Raw genomic sequence first — 20,633 nt, forward strand, 5'->3', positions numbered from 1 at the left:
AAACTTAAAGGTAATATTCCCAACCACATAAAGAGACTTGCTAGAAGCATTGAAAGTTCAATGCATAAAAAAACATCTATAGAGTGGGTGTTCTAAGATAAGTTTCCAAATGAGCAAAAGGATAAGAAAGAAATTATCATGGAGCAGAATTATTCAATCCCCACATAGAGAGCTTGGAAAATAATCAATGAAATTGCCATCCGGAAGGATATGACAAGGAAATGACCAAGTAATGACAGCATCTAACAATGAGAGTGGTGGGTTCCAGGAGGAGTTAGAAGGAGGTAGAGAAAAAGGAATAAAATCAAAACACACTGTGCACATGTATAAACATTTGAAAAAATAAATTACAAAATTATTTTTAAAAAATCTCAGATATGCTATGTATGGTGGCACATGCCTTTAATCAGAGCACCTGTGAGAAAAAAGCAGGTGGATCTTTGTGAGTTTGAGTGCAGCCTGGCATACATAGTAAGTCCCAGGCCAGTGAGGGCCACACAGTGGGAGCAAAAGGGCTCCCTTGGCCCCTGCTGCAAAAGCAAAACCTCGTAGAATTACCTTGTTTTCATTAGATAGGGTAGGTGTTTAGTTCTGTTGTTTTGGGTGATTTGTTTTACTTTAGAGATTTGTCTGTTTTTATTTATATGTATAATGTGTGTGAGGACAGAGGCTGGCTAATGCATGCCCTGGACCTGGAGTTACAGGTGGTTAAGAACTGACATATGATTTGAGTTTTTACTCTTAGCCATTCTGATGGGTGTAAGGTGAAATCTTAGGGTCGTTTTGATTTGCATCTCCCTGATGGCTAGTTGACCATTTCTTTAAGTGTTTCTCTGCCATTCTATATTCCTCTACAGAGAATTCTCTGTTTAGCTCCGTACCCCATTTTTTAATTGGATTGCCTGATTTGTTGCTTTTTAACTTCTTTAGTTCTTTATAAATTCTGGATATTAGCCCTCTGTCAGATATAGGGTTGGTGACGATCCTTTTCCAGTCTGTAGGCTGTCGTTTTGTTCTGACAACAGTGTCTTTTGCTTTACAGAAGCTTTTCAATTTCATGAGTTCCCATTTATTAATTGTTGATCTTAGAGCCTGTGCTGTTGGTGTTCTGTTAAAGAAGTTGTCTCCTGTGTCAATGCGTTCTAGGCTCTTCCCCACTTTTTATTCTAATCGATTTAGTGTGTCTGGTTTTATGTTGAGGTCTTTGATCCACTTGGACTTTAAAGAAGCCTACCATAGAGGACCTCTGAAAGACTCTACCTAGCAATGTATCAAAGCAGATGCTAAGACTCATAACCAAACCTTGGGAAGAATGCAGGGAATCATGAAAGAAGAGGGAGTTAGTAAGACCTGGACAGGAATTCCACAAGGACCAAATATATCTGGGGACAGGGGTCTGAGACTGATTCTCCAACCAAGGACCATGCATGGATATAACCTAGAACTCCTACTCAGATGTAGCCCAAGGCAGCTCAGTATCCAAGTGGGTTCTCTAGTAAGTGGAAGAGGGGCTGTCTCTGATATGAACTCAGTAGCAGGCTCTTTGACCTCCCACCCCCCCAGGGGAGGAGCAGCCTTGCTAAGCCACAGAGAAGGACATTACAGCCAATCCTGATGAGACCTGATAGGTTAGGGTCAGATGGAAGGGGAGGAGGACCTCCCTTATCAGTGGACTTAGAGAGGGGCAGGAGGAGATAAGAAAGGAAGGGTGTGATTAGGAGGGAATAAGGGAGGGGTCTACAGCTGGGATACAAAGTAAATAAACTGTAATTAATATAAAAATTAAAAAAAGAACTGCCATGTGGGTACTTGGCACTGAACTTAAATCCTCTGCAAGAGCTTGCAAGTACTCTTAACTACTAAGCAATGTCTGCAGCCCTTCTCCATTTACATTTTTAATTATGATAAAATATGCAACATAAAAGTAACCAATGGTTAAAATAATTCTTTTTTTCCCAGAAAATATTTTTAATTAAAATTTTATTTTTATATTAATTACAGTTTATTCACTTTGTATCCCAGCTATAGACCCCTCTCTTATTCCCTCCCAATCCTACCCTTCCTTCCTCTCTCCAAGTCCACTGATAGAGGAGGTCTTCCTCCCCTTCCATCTGACCCTAGCTTATCAGGTCTAATGAGGACTGGCTGCACTGTCCTCCTCTGTGGCCTGCTAAGGCTGCTCAAAGAGCCAGCCACCAAGTTCATGTGAGACAGTCCCTGTTCCCTTCACTAGGGAACCCACTTGGACACTGAGATGCCATGGGCTACATCTGAACAGGGGTTCTAGGTTATCTCCATGAATGGTCCTTGGTTGGGGTATCAGTCTCAGAAAAGACCTTTGTGTCTTTGGTATTTGGATGTTTTGGTTCTGTTACTTTCCTTGTGGAGCGCCTATCATCTCCAGGTCTTTCATCTCCCCCTTCTTTTATAAGAATCCCTGCACTCTGCCCAAAGTTTGGCTCTGAGTCTCGGTATCTGCTTCGATTCACTGCTGGGTAGAGTCTTTCAGAGGCTCTCTGTGGTAGGCTCCTGTCCTGTTTTCCTGTTTTCTCCTTTTTCTAGTGTCCATCCCATTTGTCTTTCCACGTGAGGATTGAGGTTAAAACAATGCTTAAATATACAGTTCAATAGTATTACGTATTGTTTTATAATCATTAGCACCATACATTCTGGAAAATTCATCTTCTCAAATTGAAACTTCATTTTGGACTTCTAGCCTCCATAACAGTGAGAAAATACAGTGATTTGTGTTACCCAGTCTATGGTTCTTTGTTATGGAAAACATCACATTTCCATACGGAATCAACCAATTACAGATATCTCATGAGTCTTTTAGAAGCAGATTAGGAGCCTGGAGACTGAAGGGAAGGGGGAATAGTGTACTGACTAATGTATAGAGAGTTTCCATTTGAGGCGACAAATAGGATTGGGGACTAGAAGGACGTAATGTTTACAAAGCATTGTGAGTGTAATATAGGACACTATTTTGAGCACTTAAAAATGATTAATTCTGTGTTATGTGAATGTAACTTCATTTTAAAAGAAAGGCGTAACTATACAAAATAAATCCTTCTAGGAACATTAAATGTGGAGGTCCATGGTATTGTATTATGGAAATTCAAGTCTGGTGCAAAGGAAAAAAGAAGCTCATGTATATAATTATATTATATGTTACCAAATGCCATGTATGTGAGATAATACAACAATTACACATAATCCAGATCAACATACCAGTGCAAACCTGTGTCCAAAGCTTATCCACTCCTTTTCTATGAGAGCTTCAAATCCTTTAATGGTCCTGTAAAAACTGTCCAACATCAGCATTGCCAGAGATGTGAGCTGGGATGTTCGATCCCACCCATCACTGCAGTGGATAACAACAGAAGTTTTCCCAGATTCTACTTTATCAGCAATTCTTACTGCCCCAGCAAGAAGTACCTTCAGAAAAGAAAAGGTATTAAGTACTAACTGCTATATAAGATAATTCAGTGAAAAGGTTTGGCTGTTCTGGTCAATATACCATACCAGAATGCCATCTAGGGTGGAGGCTCTACTTCGGTTAAGTCCCTAGGTTCCAGCCCTAGTACCCCAAACAAAACAAAACACAAAACAAATAAACAACAACAAACAACCATAAAACCAATTAAGAATCACTAGGAAGTATTAGCACCAAGTATTTTTTAAACTATGAAAAATAATGACAGTAAATGGAGTCCTTTATTGAAGGGTTACAAAATTCTGTTAAAAACCTGACTTACTAGGTATATTGCACACCTATAATCCCAGTATTTGAGAACAAGTTCAGGCCAGTCTGGTTTATGTAGTAAATTCAAAGGCAGCCCAGGCTACATAGAAATACCCTGTCATTAAAAACAAAGAAACTTGGGGCTGGAAGGACAGCACAACAATTAAGAGTGCATACTGTTCTTTCACTGTTTGGCTCCTGGCACCTAACACAGGCAGCTCACAAACACCTGTAGCTCCACCTTTAGGGATCTAATATAATCTTCTGGTATCTGCAGGCACAGACACTCATATGTGTATATAACAACCCTCACATACACATATAATTAAAAAATGAAACCACATCTTTTAAAAAAATCCCAAGTTTTTAAAAACCCAGCACTAGGAAAGTGGACTCTGTAGGATCAGAGATCAAATGAACTTCAGCAAATCTGGAGGTTAGCATGGGCTACATGATCCTGTCTCAAAGTTGTTAATTGATAATTAAAACATTATGAATTTTTTTGCAGCAAAGCCCCCAGAGAGGATTGTCCAACTATTTCCAGGAAGAATGTCCAAATGTTTTCTTACATAGCCAAGATGCACTAATGTGTTATGTTCAAAAAGAACACTTTAAATAGAAGTATTTATAACAGATGGTTAGATGTCTGAATTGGAAAGCAGATGAAATATTGAACTTCTTTACCCTTATATATTCCAGCCAATGTGTTCCATCCACATTGGATAGCCACCGGGACTCATCAATAGAAGGGTACACGATCTCCTTTAACTTACGAAGTGACTCTCTCATCACATGAATATTGTGGATCTCCAAGAACACAAGTTCTGCATTGGGATAAGCACTTTCACTTTCATATCCTCCACCCTTTGCCTATAAAAAAGCAAAAAATAAACATCACTTCTTGAATTAACTTTTCTACCATTCATACAAAGTCTGACTACCTTAGAACCCTCTAGAACAGAGGCTCTACTTTTCTCATTGCAATGACAAAATATTCAGCAAAAGTAACTTAAGGAAGGCACAGATAACGTTTTCCAGTATCACCAGCTTCTCTAAAGAACCCTGTTTAGCTGTGATAGATACAGGTCTGTCCAACAAATTTTCGTTTTCTAGAACTCTCTGACCCTCACACCCTGCTTCTTCCAAGGTATCAGTGGGCTCCCTTTCTCACTGTCTTTCCTTTTTGTCTTGAGACACCCCCTCCCCCACATGCCTAATTCCCATGTTCTGTTACAGAATTGGTATGCAGCGTCCTTTTAACACTATAGACTTGGTTTAATTAATGAGCCTTTGTACTATGTGCATTGTTATAATCAGCTTATAGACAACAAATTGACTTTATGTTCCCTAGGTTCATTCCAGTTTGTAGTTCATACATGCTGCCTCTATGCTGAAATGCTATATAGCTATGAGACTCTGGCTCATCACCTCACAGAGCATCCTCTCCAGTGGCTACTGGCTCTTTAGGGGCTGATTTCTATGCTCAGTTTACAGCTTGATATAAAGTAAGTGCCCAATAAAATCATTATTGCCTTGAAATCTACTTCAGTTCTCCTGTGTGTCTTCCTCATGTACATATCCTGGGCTTCTTAATGTTTTCGAAGAAAAGGTTCATGATGTAGAGATCAGAACTGCTCTGGATTCATGAGCTCCAGCTTCAGTTGGGCCTTAGGTGCTGCTGGGTGGTCCACTACATTTCTCCTACCAGCTCTCTATTCTCTACAAAGGCCATTTCAACTCATTATGTCTATTCAAGTGTACATACCTACCCAGCCTCTTATTCTCAAAAACTGACTGCTTCTTTATAGAGGACAAGCTATATCTGACAGTAATTGCCTCCTATTCCTGCCTCTTGTAGTAGGAGTGGTGGCTTTCTCCCTGGGCCTTGTCTTTCTTCCCTGGCCTCTCCTGCCTGCTAAGGAACTTTACTCCTTCATACTCTCCTTACTTCCCCCTTCCCTCTCCTCTTCTGCCCTCACTACTCTCCTTTCCTCGACCATTTGTACCCCTCTCTTCTTATCTCCTCTCTTCTATCCTCTTTCCTTTCTGCTCTCTTCCTTTCTGTCCTCTCCTCTGTTTTCCTTAAATATTGGTCTTCCTCAGACTTCTGGCCTACTCTTCTCTCTTTACATTGTACATTGTTGTGGAATACCATGTACAATGTTTTTGTCTTCCCTTGTCATCCATCCACATGACAAATATTCCACATTGATATTCACAGCTCATACTTTTTCTGAGTTCCTTTGTATCCCATGTCCTTTAATTATCTCAGCTGACTTTCCTCATTGAGTCATTTGATCCTCTCTGTACTCAATACCAAACATCTTCTCATACAATATATTCCTTCTCCAATAGACCCTCAAGAAATGATGCCATCACCTCAGGTAACCATGCTGAGAGTCATACATATCAATTGTCCTATCCATTCTCACCATTTCAAATCCTCACTGTGTGCTGTTGTTATATCAAAATCACAGACCCCAAAGACCACCAGAAGGCTAACCATATATGCAAGAACCAAGAGTCTTTACTTTGGGCTTATGCTCAGGTTTCCCACCATGCAACACAGTAGATTGAGGAGGGAGCCCCGAGCAGCTGCAAAGCTGGGGTTTTGTTATGGTTTGAGCAAGGAACAGGACTTTCAGTTACATGACTGGTTTGCATTTAGCAGAAGCAAGGTTGTCATAAATTGATTGGTTGGTGCTAATCTGGGGTGGGGGACTTCATGTAGTGTCCACATAACAAGGTGTGCTCAAATAACAAAGAGTGCTAACAAAAAGTGCTCAGGTATTATTCAAGTGCTTTGGGGACTTTTTAAGGTGATTACTAGACTATTGTTTCTGATTTTCAGGGAGATTATTGAGTTATTGTACCTCATTTCCATGAACTATAGTTTCATGTTCTGAGAAAAAGGAACTTGATCTAAGCAACTATGGGAACATTACCAGGAAAAAGAAACTCAGGCCTACAGTATTTTATGAAACCTGTCATGGCAGCACAGATGCTGCAGCTCAGGTGATTGGGCCCTTCATTTCCTTCTTTGGGTTTTGTACTAGAGTCAAATAATTAACTCTAGACCATCTCTAACACTTAAGAAGAACTAGATAAAGGTTCTGGAAGGGCTTGGTGTCTATCTAGATAGAACCAGCAGTCCTTAGTCATGTTATATCTAGTGTCATTAAGAAACTTAGGTAATCATTTGTCTGTTATGCCAGGGAGCCTTTTTTGATTCAGTATTTCAGCCTGTTAAGTGGGAAACAATGGGTGTTGAGTTATCTTCTGAAACTTCTGGCTGATATTAGGGCATTGTCATTGGGATCTAGGAAACAGCTTTGTGTTTCATATTCTGGGAAAAGGCTAAATTTCATCTACTGAACAGTTAACTCTATTTTTTATGCCTCTTTTACTTTTTCTTTTTTTAATTCTAATTTTTTATATTAATTACGGTTTATTCACTTGTATCCCAGCTGTAGCCCCTTCCATCATTCCCTTCCAATCTTACCCTCCCTCCCTCATCTCCTCTTATTCCCCTCTCCAAGTCCACTGATGAGGCAGGTCCTCCTCCCCTTCCATCTGACCTTAGCCTATCAGGTCTCATCAGGATTGGCTGCAATGTCTTCCTCTGTGGCCTGGTAAGGCTGGTCTCCACTCAGAGGGAGGTGATCAAAGAGCCAGCCCTGAGTTCATGTCAGAGACAGTCTCTGTTCCCCTTACTAGGGTACCTACTTGGAGAATGAGCTGCCATGGGCATATAATATGGGATAAACATACGAAAATCTGATCACCTAAAGTACCTAAGCAAGAAGGAGGACACTGAGTAAGATGATCAATCCTCACTCAGAAAAGCAAATGGGAAGAACATCGGAAGGAGGAGAAAACAGGAAACAGGACAGGAACATGCCACAGAAGACCTCTGAAAGACTCTACCCAGCAAGATATCAAAGCCAGTTAACTCTTGACTTGGTTTTTAACTTATTTCAAGCCCTGCACCTTTCAGCTAGGAATGTCCTCGTTAGCAACTGGATGATATGGGAATTCTTTGTTTAGCTTTTGAGGAACCACCAAATTGTCTTCCACAGCAGCTGTAGCTTTTTATATGTTCACCAGTTTCTCTGCCCTCTCATCTAAATGTGTTTTGAATATTGACCTCTGTAAAGTGTAAGCTAGCTACAGGCAAGGTTTTATTATAAGATCAGTTATCTCCCTTTTGTTACATTTATTTTCTCTTATTAAATTGATAAAATAAACTCTGTGGTTTCAGAACTCCAAATTGTTTTTTTATGCAGAAATTTTATGATAGTATGACATTTTCTAAGTAGATAAATGGTACTAGCAGAAGGAAACTTGAGTAAAAGCCAGTTGGTACTGATTTAAAAACCATAATAGAGGAAAGAAGATTATTAAGGCTTAAATTTTGTCTTCAATACAATGATGTGTTGAAGTCTTGACTCTTAGTGCTTATGAGTATATTTTGAAAGACTCCTTATAAATTTAATCAACTTAAACCAAAGTCATATTAGATTAAGATGGACCTTAATTCAGCATAGAAGATATGCCATTTTTATTACATTATTTGTGTGCTTGTGTGCATACTCTTGTATACAGGCCAGAGGACAGACAATCTTACAGGATTTGGTTCTCTTCTTTTACTATATATTTATTGTGTGTGTGTATGTGTGCGGGGGGGAGGTCCTTCCATCTGATATCTCCTGGAATAACTCGTGAGACTCAGTTATTATTTTACAAATACCTAGGCTATATAGCTAGGCTCTTCTCTGACTAGCTCATAATTAAAAATAATACATTTATACTAATTTACATTCTGCCATGTAGCTGGTTACCTGAGCTCAGGCACCATGTATCCATCTTTTTCACATCTTGCTGGCTGAATCTCATGCTGCTGGCTCTATCCCAGAATCCCTCCTGCCTGCTGAATGTCCCACCTATTTCCTGCCTCAGCCAGAGGCCATAGGTTTTTTAATTGACAGGTGTTGCATCCATACAATACACAAGAGATTCCTTCTACAGTATCAGTTCTTGGTATCAATCAAACTCAAGTTGTCAGGCTTGGTGGCAAGCCATCTTGCTGGCCCAACAGATATCTTTATAAGGAAAGCAGATGCAGAGGCAGAGAAGAAGGGGAGAAGATCAAGTAAAAACAAAGTATAAAAGTAGAGATTAAAGTGATGAGTCTATAAACCTAGAATGCCTCAGGCCACTAGGAACTAGGAGAGCCAAGGAACAATACTTTTATGGTTGTTGGTCTTGATTATCAACTGATGGGTTTAAAATAATATAGACACAACCTGGGCATGACCTTGGGGATTTTTCCAGAGAGGTTCAACTGAGGAGGAGAAACTTGCCCTAAATATGGATACCCCCATCCCTTTACACTGGGGTCTTGTATTGAATAAAAAGGAGAAAGTAATCTAAGCAGCAACATTCATCAATGTTACCAGCCACCTCTTACATCTGTCACTACTCTTTCCATACTGTAATGCACAAAGTCCTCTCAGACTGTGAACCTTCTGCGATCTGATCAATAGAGGCGGGGTTACTACTGTGCCTGTAGAGAAACAAAAATCTGCATATACTTTGGGAAACAGCTAGCTGGGGGATTTAGTTTCTAAGTTTCAGGGTCTGAGAAAGCACCAGCCTGAAGTATGGGAAAGTGGCTAGCTATGTGAACACAGCAAAGACTCAGAGGTGACCACGGGAGGTGTTGCAGGAATGGAAAGAATTATCATACAGGAGATGTAGAGAGAGAGAGAAAGGAAAGTCTTTAAGGGTATAGGATGTACAGAGCTTTGTTCTTAGATCAGTCTATACAACATGGTGACTACTGACAATGACAACATATTGTATACATCCAAATTGCTAAGAATAGATTTGAACTTTATTCACTTCAGAAAAGAGTTTGTGAGGTTATACATGTTTGTTACCTTAATTTAGCCTACTCTACAATGTATAATACTTCAAAACATCATGCACACTATAACCAGATACAACTTTTGTCAGAAGCTAAGCAAGTAGGAGGACCCTGGATAAGATGCTCAATACTCATTCAGAAAGGTAAATGGGATAGATATCAGAAGAGGGAGAAAATAGGGAACAGGACAGAAGCCTACCACAGAGGGCCTCTGTAAGATTCTACCAGCAGGGTATCAAAGCAGATGCTGAGACTCATAGACAAACTTTGAGCAGAGTGCAGGGAATCTTATGAGAGGGGGAGATAGAAAGACCTGGAGGGGACAGGAGCTCCATAAGGAGTGCAACAGAACCAAAATATCTGGGCCCTGGGGTCTTTTCTGAGACTGATGAATCAACCAAGGACCATGCATGGAGATAACCTAGAACCCCTGCTCAGATGTAGCCCATGGCAGCTCAATCTCCAAGTGGGTACCCTAGTAAGGGGAAGAGGGACTATCTCTGACATGAACTTAGTGGCTGGCTCTTTGCTCCTGAGAATGCCTTACCAGGCCACAGAGGAAGACAATGCAGCCAGTCTTGATGAGACCTGATAGGCTAGGGTCAGATGGAAGGGAAGGAGGACCTTCCTTATCAGTGGACTCGGGGAGGGACAAGGGAGGAGAAGAGGGAGGAAAGGCAGAATTGGGAAGGGAAGTTGGAGGGGACTACAACTGGGATACAAAGTGAATAAATTGTAATGTTCGTATAATGTTCTTTTGGAATATATAAATTCACCCTTGTTCATTCAAATGCTGATTTCTCTACCCCACTATCTGGTTTCAATCTAGACATTGCATTGTGATGCTTATTCTAAGCATCACCTGTCTCAAGTTTGTGTAAATAAGCCACCATTTTTTTCTCTTATATGTATGGTTGTGAGCCTTGCCTTTAATGGCTGATCCATCTCCCCATTTGTTCTCTATATTGTCAGTTAAACAACCAACCAGCCAATGCTGTACAATGGAGAATACAGGGTGGAACATCCTGATCCAGAGAGGGAAGGAAAAGGAAGCAGGTGGGGAGAGTAGGAGAGAGAATCTGTAAGAGAGGTCTTGCAACCACATGGATCAGACCCAAGAGATAACTAAAAGCAAGTATAATGGGTGAAATCTGAATGGCAGGAAACTATGTGGCCTTAGAGGTTTAGGATGGAATAATTATTGTCCAGCATTGTGCTCTAGGTTACTTAAATAAATCCCAGTTTCTGTGTGGAGAGCTGGTTTAGGACTAACTGCTGTTTAATTAAAAGATGCATCAATAGTAAATATTAATATCAACAACAAATGGTGCCCAACTAATCTAAGTATCCACACCCTTTAAATCATACTTTAATGTATTTTGGTGGGGGAAATAAGCTCCCAGCAATACAACCCCAACTTAAAACCTAAAAACTCCCAGGTCAATTACTGTCTCTTTAAGAGAAACTCAAACAGGCTCAGGAGCAAAAGATAACCTACCATGGGAAGACCTGAGACTTAACATAACAAAACTAGCTGCTGCTACACACAAGCAGGGCTTCTTTATAAGATGCCTAGCTCAGCTCAGCAGCCATGGCTGGAAAGAAAGGAACTGGAGGCAGACAGACCTCTGTACAGAGCTTGGCCTTAACTGCATGTAAAATAAAAATGCCATGGCAGAGGGTATTTTAATCCCTTTTGGCTTTGTTTTGGTTGGCATAGTCATGGATCTGGTTGCAATATGTTTAATGGTGATGGCTCTTTTCCATGCCTTCTCCAAGAATGTTCAAGGAGAAAATGGGGGGAAAAGCCAAGGAATGGAATACTAAGTTACAGACAATAGAAAGGGCACTCTTCCTAATAAAAATTAGATTAATAATGGCTAAAATTCAAAGCTCTCTGGCTGCAAGATGCTTGTCAGCTCTTTCTGGTAATTCACTGAAACATCAACTAAATTCCAAAAAATAACCAACTGGGCCTTGCTTGTTACAGTGTAAATTGGCACAAGTGACCCAAAATTTAAAATTTTCCTGTCTCTTTGCTTGATTTTCATTTAAAGGCTTTGAGTTACAATGATATTGATTTGAGAAAAAAAAAATTGAACAAGTTGGTGAAGGCACATGGCTTTAATCCCAACACAAGGTAAAAAGAAACAGGAAGATCTCTGAGTTCAGGATCAGCCTAATTTACATAATAAAAGCCAGGATGGCAATGCCTGCTGTTTAGCCATTTGCAGAGGTAGTCTAAGATTCAAAATGACAAAATTTTCCTTAAAGTTACCATGTAAGTCCTTTTTTCTTAATAATAGATGTATGTCCTTACTGATCTAAAGATTGGATTCACATCAATTTTAGGTTTATGTAAAGAGAGATAATGCCACACTACTCTGAAAAGGCCTGCCAATCTCAAAACAGATACTTAAATAGAACTGGTATAAAAGGGCATTTTGGCTTAAGAATTATGTTCTGTTGGTCAATGTAAGGACTCAAAATTAGGCTGGAAGACAAACATGCAAATTGCATGCTTCCCATGTCAAAAAAAAATCTTTTAAATGCTGAGTAAATCAAGCTGTCACACTGCTCTGGAAGCTGGCTTATCCTTTCAAAAGTGAGACATTTTCATGGGGGACAAGTGTTGGTCATACCTGATGCAAAAAAAAAGACACAGGAGGCTAATAGGTAGCAAAGTATACGCCAGCCTAGTTAAGTCCTAAAAACTCAAAAATTATAATTCATATGTTTAAAAGGCAAAACTGTCCATCCCATATAAAAAGGAGGGCAAGCCAAAGATAGCTAAAACAAATATAAAAATTCAGGTACAAAATGCCTAGGATATGCTTAAGTACTAAAAGTAAAAGGGAGTTTAAAAATCCAGGTCCAAGATGCCTAAGTAAAAGGGATGCTAAAGGTAAAAGGGAATTTATATAAAGTTTGGCTATAAAGGCATAACTGCCCATTCTGTATAAAAAAGAGGGAAAGGACAAAAATAGCTGTACCATATATAAAATCCTAGGCCTAAATCTCTAAACAGGTACAAGATGCCTAAAGTATGCTTAAATTCTAAATTAAAAAGGAGTTTATATAAAGTTTACTTAAAACATGCGTTTTCTATTGCTCAATGCAACCAGCTTGTCTCTAATGGGAAGCCTTCTCTGTGGAGATAGGTAACAGCTTGGCCTAATACAGCAGGTGGCCAAGAGCCCAAAAAAGATATTTTGATCTATACAACCTTGTTTTGATTTCAACATGATAATGAATGTATGTTCAATAATAATGGTAACTTATATTGCTGATCTCTTTACATGGGAACAACTCTGAAACTGACTGATTTATGTCTCCAGCTAGAACTTCAACAATACATGGCCAATAAATCCTTGGCTATATCTTCAAAATTTATTATGCCATTCTTTTAATTGGCATAGATAAAATTGTTTTACAGTTTAGTTTCATCCTGAACATCTTATACATTTATAAATTTTAGAACTGTATAATGCTTGTGAGAAGTTATATGTTTACAGAACAAAAGGACTGGACACTAGAGACGCTGGATCAAACCTCACAGAAATCATCCTTCTAACATGCTGAGACATTAACATATCCATTCCAGCATCTTACATGTTCCAGCATTCTGCTTGTTCCTGCCTCAACTGCTTCAATTGCTGTTTCTCATAAAAGTCTGCTCCCAAGAAAGCTTTGAAGAAAGCTACTAATCTCAATTGGTCCAGCATTTTAGACTGTTTCAAACAGGACTTCCATTAAGCCTGAAATTTCTCAACAGTCAAACACTGGACCACAAATATTAATGCTTGCTTAATTAACCATTTTCCCCCAATTCCCTTTGGGCTCCCTAATAGGATTTCTGCATGTCCAAAATGTCATCTAGAAGAAATCCATGAGAACGATGTCCAATTTTCCTTAATGGGGGTTGGGTAGGTTTTTGGTTGTTTTCTATGGCTATGAATGTTTATTGTCATTGGGAGATGGTTATAAATTATTAATGGTCTTATTCGGAGATTAAACAAGGTTAGACTCAGGGATTCCTCTCTTTTACATTTTCTTTTCTCTTTCTTTCTTAGATAAGGAGAAAAGGGGTTAAAAAGAAAGAAAGGGGAATACAGGGATATCTTATAGGAAACATAAGACAAAAAGTAAATTATTGAATCTACTCAACTTAAGGTTTCATTTGTTATTCTCAAATAAGGTTAATTTTAACTCTGGTATAAGATTTTATATATTAATCCAAAATAAGTCTATTTTTGCTACAGTGGCATGAGCTTTAGTATTGATACAAATTCAAAGTTATTTCCAGTACTTTTAAACTGCTATTAAAAACTGTTTAGGATATTAGATAATGCAAGTTAATTGCTAGTTAATCAACTCATAGTCATGTCAGAAACTAGTCTAATTTATCACAGGAATATATACATCCTAGGTTTAACAGATTGGATATAATTTTGTAGACAGATTACATAAAGATAGGTAGTCTTCAAAAACTTCAGAGACCTACAGAATATGGCAATTAAAAGCATCTTTATTATTTTAAAGATTCTTTGACAATAAGACAGGTCATCTCTTAGCAGCACTCCACCTACCTCAAAGAAGATGATGAGCATAGAAGAACTTCCATATGAAGATGGCTTCAAATGTGGCAAACGAGCCACTCAGGTAAAGAAAATACGCTTGCTTCATGACAGACAGAATCTACCAAAAATGGGCAAGTTTAAATGCAGGAAAAGTTGACTGCCAAACTATGCCAAGACAGGGTAAGCAAGTCATAAATAGTTCTTGCTTCACATATATATTTGTCACATATTCTGAGCCAGAAGGCTGAAGATGATGCTCCAATGTTATAGAGAGTTATGGATGACTGTTCAGGCAGCAAATTCTCTCTGTCAATTTTTTATTTTTTGGAAGCTGCTAACATGCACTTCCTATTTATTCCATAGTCAGAGTAACTATTTTTATTCTTTCTCAAGTCCCTGATGGGGTTGAAGACAACTATATAGTTATAGTTATAGTTATGGGTCCACAATTAAGCTTAATTTGTTTAGAATTTTAAAAAATGTTTTCATATAGGTAATACCAATAAGGATAAAAGTTAATTTAGGTATAGCACTCTAAACTAGATAAGATAATCAAATGCTTTCTTCTAAGTTACCAAGTGCATGTAAACAGGACATGGCAAATGTAAATCTTACCTAATAATTTTCATAACTTTTATAATTATTTTTTTATTGAAAGAAATGGAGCCTTTTATTGGACTTAATGGGGGAAATGTTGGTATAATGTTCTTTTGGAATATATACAATTTACCCTTATTCATTCAGATGCTGATTTCTCTAGCTCACTAACTGGTTTCAATCCAGACATTGCACTGTCTCAAGTTTATGTAAACATGCCACCATTTGTTCTCTATATTGTCAATTAAACAACCAACCAGACAATGCTGTACAATGGAGAATATAGGGTGGGACATCCTGGTCTGGAGAGAGGGGGAGATGGAAGTGAATGGGGAGAGTAGAAGAGAGAATCCACAAGAGAGGTCTAGGAACCACATGGAGAGATGGACCAGAACTAAGATATGACTAAAAGCAAGTATAATGGGTAAAATCTGAATGGTAGGAAACTGTGTGGGCTTGGAGGTTTAAGATGGAATAACTATTGCCCAGAATTATGCTCTAGATTAATTAAATAAATCCCAGTCCCTGTATGATGATTTGGGTATACAGCAGGTTTAAGACTAACCGGTGTTTAATTAAAAGATATATCAATAGTAAATATTAATATCAACAACATTGTAATATAAAAGAAATAAATTTAAAAATATATAAAAGATAGGCCTTTTCTGTCTATGAAGTAGATCATGTATTCTTTGTCTTTCAATTTGTTTATGTGGTAGTTTAAGTTTATTGATTTATATATGGTGAACTATCCCTGTATCTCTGATGTATCCAATTTGATCATAGTGGCTAATCCATTTAATGTGTTCTTATATTGAATCTACATGTATTTTATTGAGAATTATTCATGTTTTATTAATCTTTAAATTTCCTTTTCTGTTGGGTCATTTTATGGTTTGGGTGTCAGGGTAACAGTCACTCCATAAAAAATATATGCAATGTTTCTTCACTACCTGTTTCATGAAAAGTCTGAGGAATATTGGCATCAAATATTCTTTGAATTGCTGGTAGAATTTTTCTGTTGAATCCATTTTGTCCTGGTAGTTTGGGAGTTTAGGACTTTTAGCTACTGCTTCTATTTCACTGAGGTCTGTTTAAATTTTTCTTGATCTAATATTGATACATTATATTTATATATACATATGTATATATATGTATATATATATATCTATATCTCAGGATTTTCATTTTGGTAAAATATTCTCTATTTAACAGCAAATATATATATATATATATATACAAATATTTGTTTAAATAGTAATAAAATAATTAAAAGGAAGATCATTTTTCTGTCTTTGTGCATCTGTCTTCTCCACACAGTTTTCTTATATTTTGTAAGTCCTTGGAATAAGAGTACAGTGGTAACAGGAAGAGGTAAGAGAAGTAGACAGACTGGCAATGATCCAGCAATCCTGAGGAGCAAAGGCCTGATGAAGGATGCCTTGGCAGAATAGGGTGAAAAGTAGCCCCCACTGAAGATACAATAAATACCTGCCAACTGTGAAAGCAACATAATTTGAAAAACAAAACAGGTCTTTGAAAATGTGATTAAACATCATAAATTGCAGGGATTATCCTGGATTACTTCAAGTGGGTCCTGATGGTCATTATAATATTCTTAGAAGAAAGAGGAGGAAGAATCATAGAAACACACAGCAAGAGGAGGCCAAGTGGAGATGAAGTAAATTATAAGGTGTGGCTACAAGCTCAGGAGTGCTCGCTTGGCCATGAGACACTGGAGGAGGCAAAAAGCAGAATCTCTTGGAACCTTTAAAAAGAGAACAACTTTATGAACATTTGTGGACTTTGGATAGTTTAAAGGGCAATCTCAGAAAATCACTATTCTCCCTGAACCATTTTTCTCCCATCTTAGTAACTAACAACATAACCTAGCCTTCAGGTCAGAATCCTGGGTGGCATCCTTGACCACAGAAGTGGTAGCTTTATGCATGAATTACTGCATATTGTCATTCAGAGCCCTTCACAGGTACTGTTCTTACTTAGTTCTAATCCTCACACAAATGTTGGTACAAGACACTAGTATCATCTCCCATCTTGTAGGACAGGTTAGGTAACTGGTACAGCAAAGCCCAGAAGTACCCAAGTCCAAGCCAAAGGACACATTGTTCTGCCAAACTATCTCTTAGGTGGATTTGAGTTCACTGAGGTTTTGTGACCCTGGAAACAGCTAAGTAGCGATGTCAAACATAAAATAGGATGGGGATTTGGTCTAACCTCAGGAGGGTTCAGGGCCAGAGATACTTCTATGTGCAACTCAGCATAGAAACATTGTTTAGAGTACTAACTCAGAGTAAATGACCCAGGAATATTGGTGTAGAAGCAGAAAGGGTACCCCAAAAACATGTTCAAGTAACACTACCATTTGAAGTTCAGAAAAGGAATGAAGGAGAATGAAGGAGAACAAGGGGACCAAGCTAAATAGCGAATAGTGAGAAGAACATGGAGGTTGGAGTAAGAGGGATTCATGAAATCATGAAAGCCAAGAGAATGGAATGGTCCATTTAAGGTCATTAATGACAACAGCAAAGGTCAGTGCTTTCTCAATGACAGCCATGATAGAGGTAGGAGGTTGTCTTTTTGGAAGCTGTAGTTAATTCATGATGAAATACATATTAGGGAAACACAAGGAACAAGCTGACAAGAAAAAGTTGGATACACACACACAGGTCAGATTATGATGGTTCCCCCTAGCCAACATTCTTGTCATTTTTATAAAAAAACATGTCCCATCACATTATTGGACAGGTACTCAAACTGTCTCAAATATCCTCTACATCTTTTTTGACTATGTAAAGCCAGCTCAAGTGCCATCTCCTCTGTAAAAAAAAGTCTAAGTCTATGTATAGGAGGATTCTAGCCATTTCACCTTCTGTGCCCCTCACCCCCACACCAAGGAAACAAAGCTTACTCCTCTTATTTATAGCACTTCAATTGTCTGCCTTTGTTATTTCCCCTAGCACCCTGCTAGGTGTTCTTTAGAATGTAGGTTACCCAAGTGTCACATTACAAATATGCATGAGATGGTAAAAGACTGTCAATTTTCTAATACTTGAAATTACTTGAGGAGAAGGTCAAGTCCTCTGACTACTAAATACATGTCTTCAGGTATAGACTTTTGGAAAATTTTCCATGGGAAAGAGAAATGACTCAAATCAAAGCCTTTCCCTATGTGGGTAACAGATACCAGTCACTTGACCTTTAAGTTTTCATTCATATAAAGGACTCAGCCCCCTCAGCTAGTGGAAACCTAATAAGAGCTGTATGTAGATGTGTTTCTACCACATTTCACGGCCATCTCACATATATGAGTACAGCTTTATGTGATTTATGGAAATTTTATATATGTGCAGTTTCATATAGCTGAGTCTACTCTAAAAGGATATATAAAATATATAAAAGTAATATATTAAAGAGGGAGGGGCAGGCACAGACTATATCAAAAAAAAACTCACAAGTTAACATGACAAGGAATTCAATGACCTCTTCCAAAACCATGAAGGCTTAAAGGAAGCATGTAAAAACAAATATTTTAAAAGGCTACCAAACATGTACCTTGTTGGTATCAGCAACACTGTTTTGTCGGGCATCAAAGATGATAAGTTTATGTGACTGTGCATTAGCATCCATTATCGTCTGCAGGTATTTTTCATCTTCTTTGCAGCGTTTATCATTGGGACCCACCAGTGGCTGGCTGCAACGTGTAATAGTTGCCTGACTTTCCGGGTGAATCCATGACAACACCTAATGTTTTAGAGCAACAAATAATAAATATCTGCTGATAGATATTTCTAAAATAATATATTATCTAATTTATTGGTAAAATGTACAGTCTCTCCTAAAGAGTTTCCTGTTATGAGTAAGTAAGCTAATGGCCAAGAGAATTAATGTGTTGGTCATGCTGAAAGAAATCCGACTAGACACTCTCTAAAAGTCCCTTTCTACCTTTGAAAATAAAATAAAATAAAACTTAAGTCAATAAGTTTTAATAATTAATTAATAAAATCTAGCTCCATTTATATTTGACTAGCTAGTTTCATATTTTTAATAGAAAAAAAACATTGTCTACAGTAAGATAGCAGGGTGAGGTCTTCAAATCTGTAACTTGAAGTTACAAATGTATAACTCTCCCATTTTTCTACAGTGGTCAAATAATACGAAATTATGCTGATGTACACTCTGAGCAAAACTTATCATTTCTCTGCATAGTTGTTTTTAGTACCATATGCTACAGCAATCCACACAGCAGGAAGAAAGAATGTATCTTCTCCACAGTGAATGGTACAACCAATGAAGTATACTGTAGTGTACCAGCAAGTTTATTCTTGTTACTCCTTTATTATTCTTGGCTATCCCCTGAGGGAAAAACTTAAGTTACATTTTCATTTAGAAATAGAACATATACTAGAGTGAGACAGATCAAATGAGTGTTTATATAATGAGGTATTTCTTAAGAATCAAAGGTAGAGTCAGGTTTATAAACTATTCTTTTCTAGTCTCCATTTTGTTATTAGATCAAATGTGGTGTCTCTTTCTACCTTAATGGTAACTCTTAGTACTTACAGGAACTCTGCCTTTTGCTCGAAAGGCTGCCACTTTTGAAAGGTCATCATCTTTTACACTAGTTGGCACAACAATGATGGCAGGGTAGGTATCACAGAACTCATAATTACTGTTTATTTTTGATATTTTCCAACTCTCATTAGGCAAGCCCTGTAGGGTATTAGAGAAGGAATAAGAAGGGGAAACATTCATCTCTACTTTGAAAAAAAAAACCAAAGTATGAATCACATTTATTTCTTATTTTAAATGAAAATTCATTTATAACTTGTTCATTGTTAATTAACTAATAATACCTCAAGTCAAATTAATGCAGTTTGGATATTTGTTCATCAATTCTTTATGAGATCTGTAATAAAAACATCTGGAAGCAGATAGGGGTGTGGCTTAAAAATAGAATGCTTGCCTAGTATGTGTATAATCCTGGGAGGGAGAGTGGGGAAGGAGAAAGGAAAGAAGGCAGGTAAGAAGACAGATAGGAAGGTAGAAAAGACATTTAGGAAAATAGCAGCAATGAGGAAAGGAGAAAGAGGAGAAAGGGAATTAGGGAAGGAGGAGGGAAGGAAGGAAGGAAGGAAGGAAGGAAGGAAGGAAGGAAGGAAGGAAAGGTGGCTTCTCAAAAATCTGAGTTTCAAGCCTTTGTGCACACATCCTCTGGAAAATGATGACTAGGCAATGATGGAATCAAAGGTATGGCACAAGAGAAGAGGGCACACAGAAAATTGAGACCCAACAAGCTAGAAAAACTAGGCCTACTGACAATTTGTTGGCCAGCTTCTTCTCCACTACTACATACCTAACCTTTTAGTACAGACATTTAAGCTATCATATTCATTATGACAAGTGACATACTCTACCTGTCTCTTATATTCAGATACTGGATCATAAACTTTCCAGCCATTAACTGGAAACTTTTCTTTATAGTTGAATGCAAATAGCACCTGTACACAGAATCCACAAAATACATGTCAGTATTTATTATCATTTAACAAATAGCAAAGCTTTGTTCATTCTGTTGTTAGCTGAATGTGTTATAACTCTTATTTTAATTTGCAAATTTTAAAGTAACAAATTAGAAGTCCTGCTGTCTTCTTTTGTTTCTCTCTCTCCTCTCTTTCCTTCCTTCCCTCCCTCCCTTCCTCTCTTCCTTCCTTCCTTTTCTTTCTTTCTTTCTTTCTTTCTTTCTTTCTTTCTTTCTTTCTTT

The 20,633-nt window shown here is 38.0% G+C and overlaps 1 protein-coding gene across 4 annotated transcripts in view; it reads right to left on the reverse strand.

The window, feature by feature from the left end:
• Mtmr1 (myotubularin related protein 1) overlaps nucleotides 1–20,633 on the reverse strand; it is a 67,471-nt gene that overhangs the window by 17,258 nt on the left and 29,580 nt on the right. For all 4 annotated transcript variants that reach the window (XM_055608752.1, XM_055608753.1, XM_055608751.1 and 1 more), the window contains 5 exons: nucleotides 20,287–20,370; nucleotides 19,433–19,582; nucleotides 18,425–18,613; nucleotides 4,430–4,615; nucleotides 3,232–3,438 (listed from right to left, as the gene is read on the reverse strand). In XM_055608752.1, coding sequence (XP_055464727.1) covers nucleotides 3,232–3,438; nucleotides 4,430–4,615; nucleotides 18,425–18,613; nucleotides 19,433–19,582; nucleotides 20,287–20,370 — 816 coding nt within the window. The remainder of the gene's footprint in view (nucleotides 1–3,231; nucleotides 3,439–4,429; nucleotides 4,616–18,424; nucleotides 18,614–19,432; nucleotides 19,583–20,286; nucleotides 20,371–20,633) is intronic.

The sequence above is a fragment of the Psammomys obesus genome, unplaced genomic scaffold (assembly GCF_907164565.1).
Source record: "Psammomys obesus unplaced genomic scaffold, mPsaObe1.curated_primary_1811, whole genome shotgun sequence".
In the NCBI taxonomy this organism is placed as follows: Eukaryota; Metazoa; Chordata; class Mammalia; order Rodentia; family Muridae; genus Psammomys; species Psammomys obesus.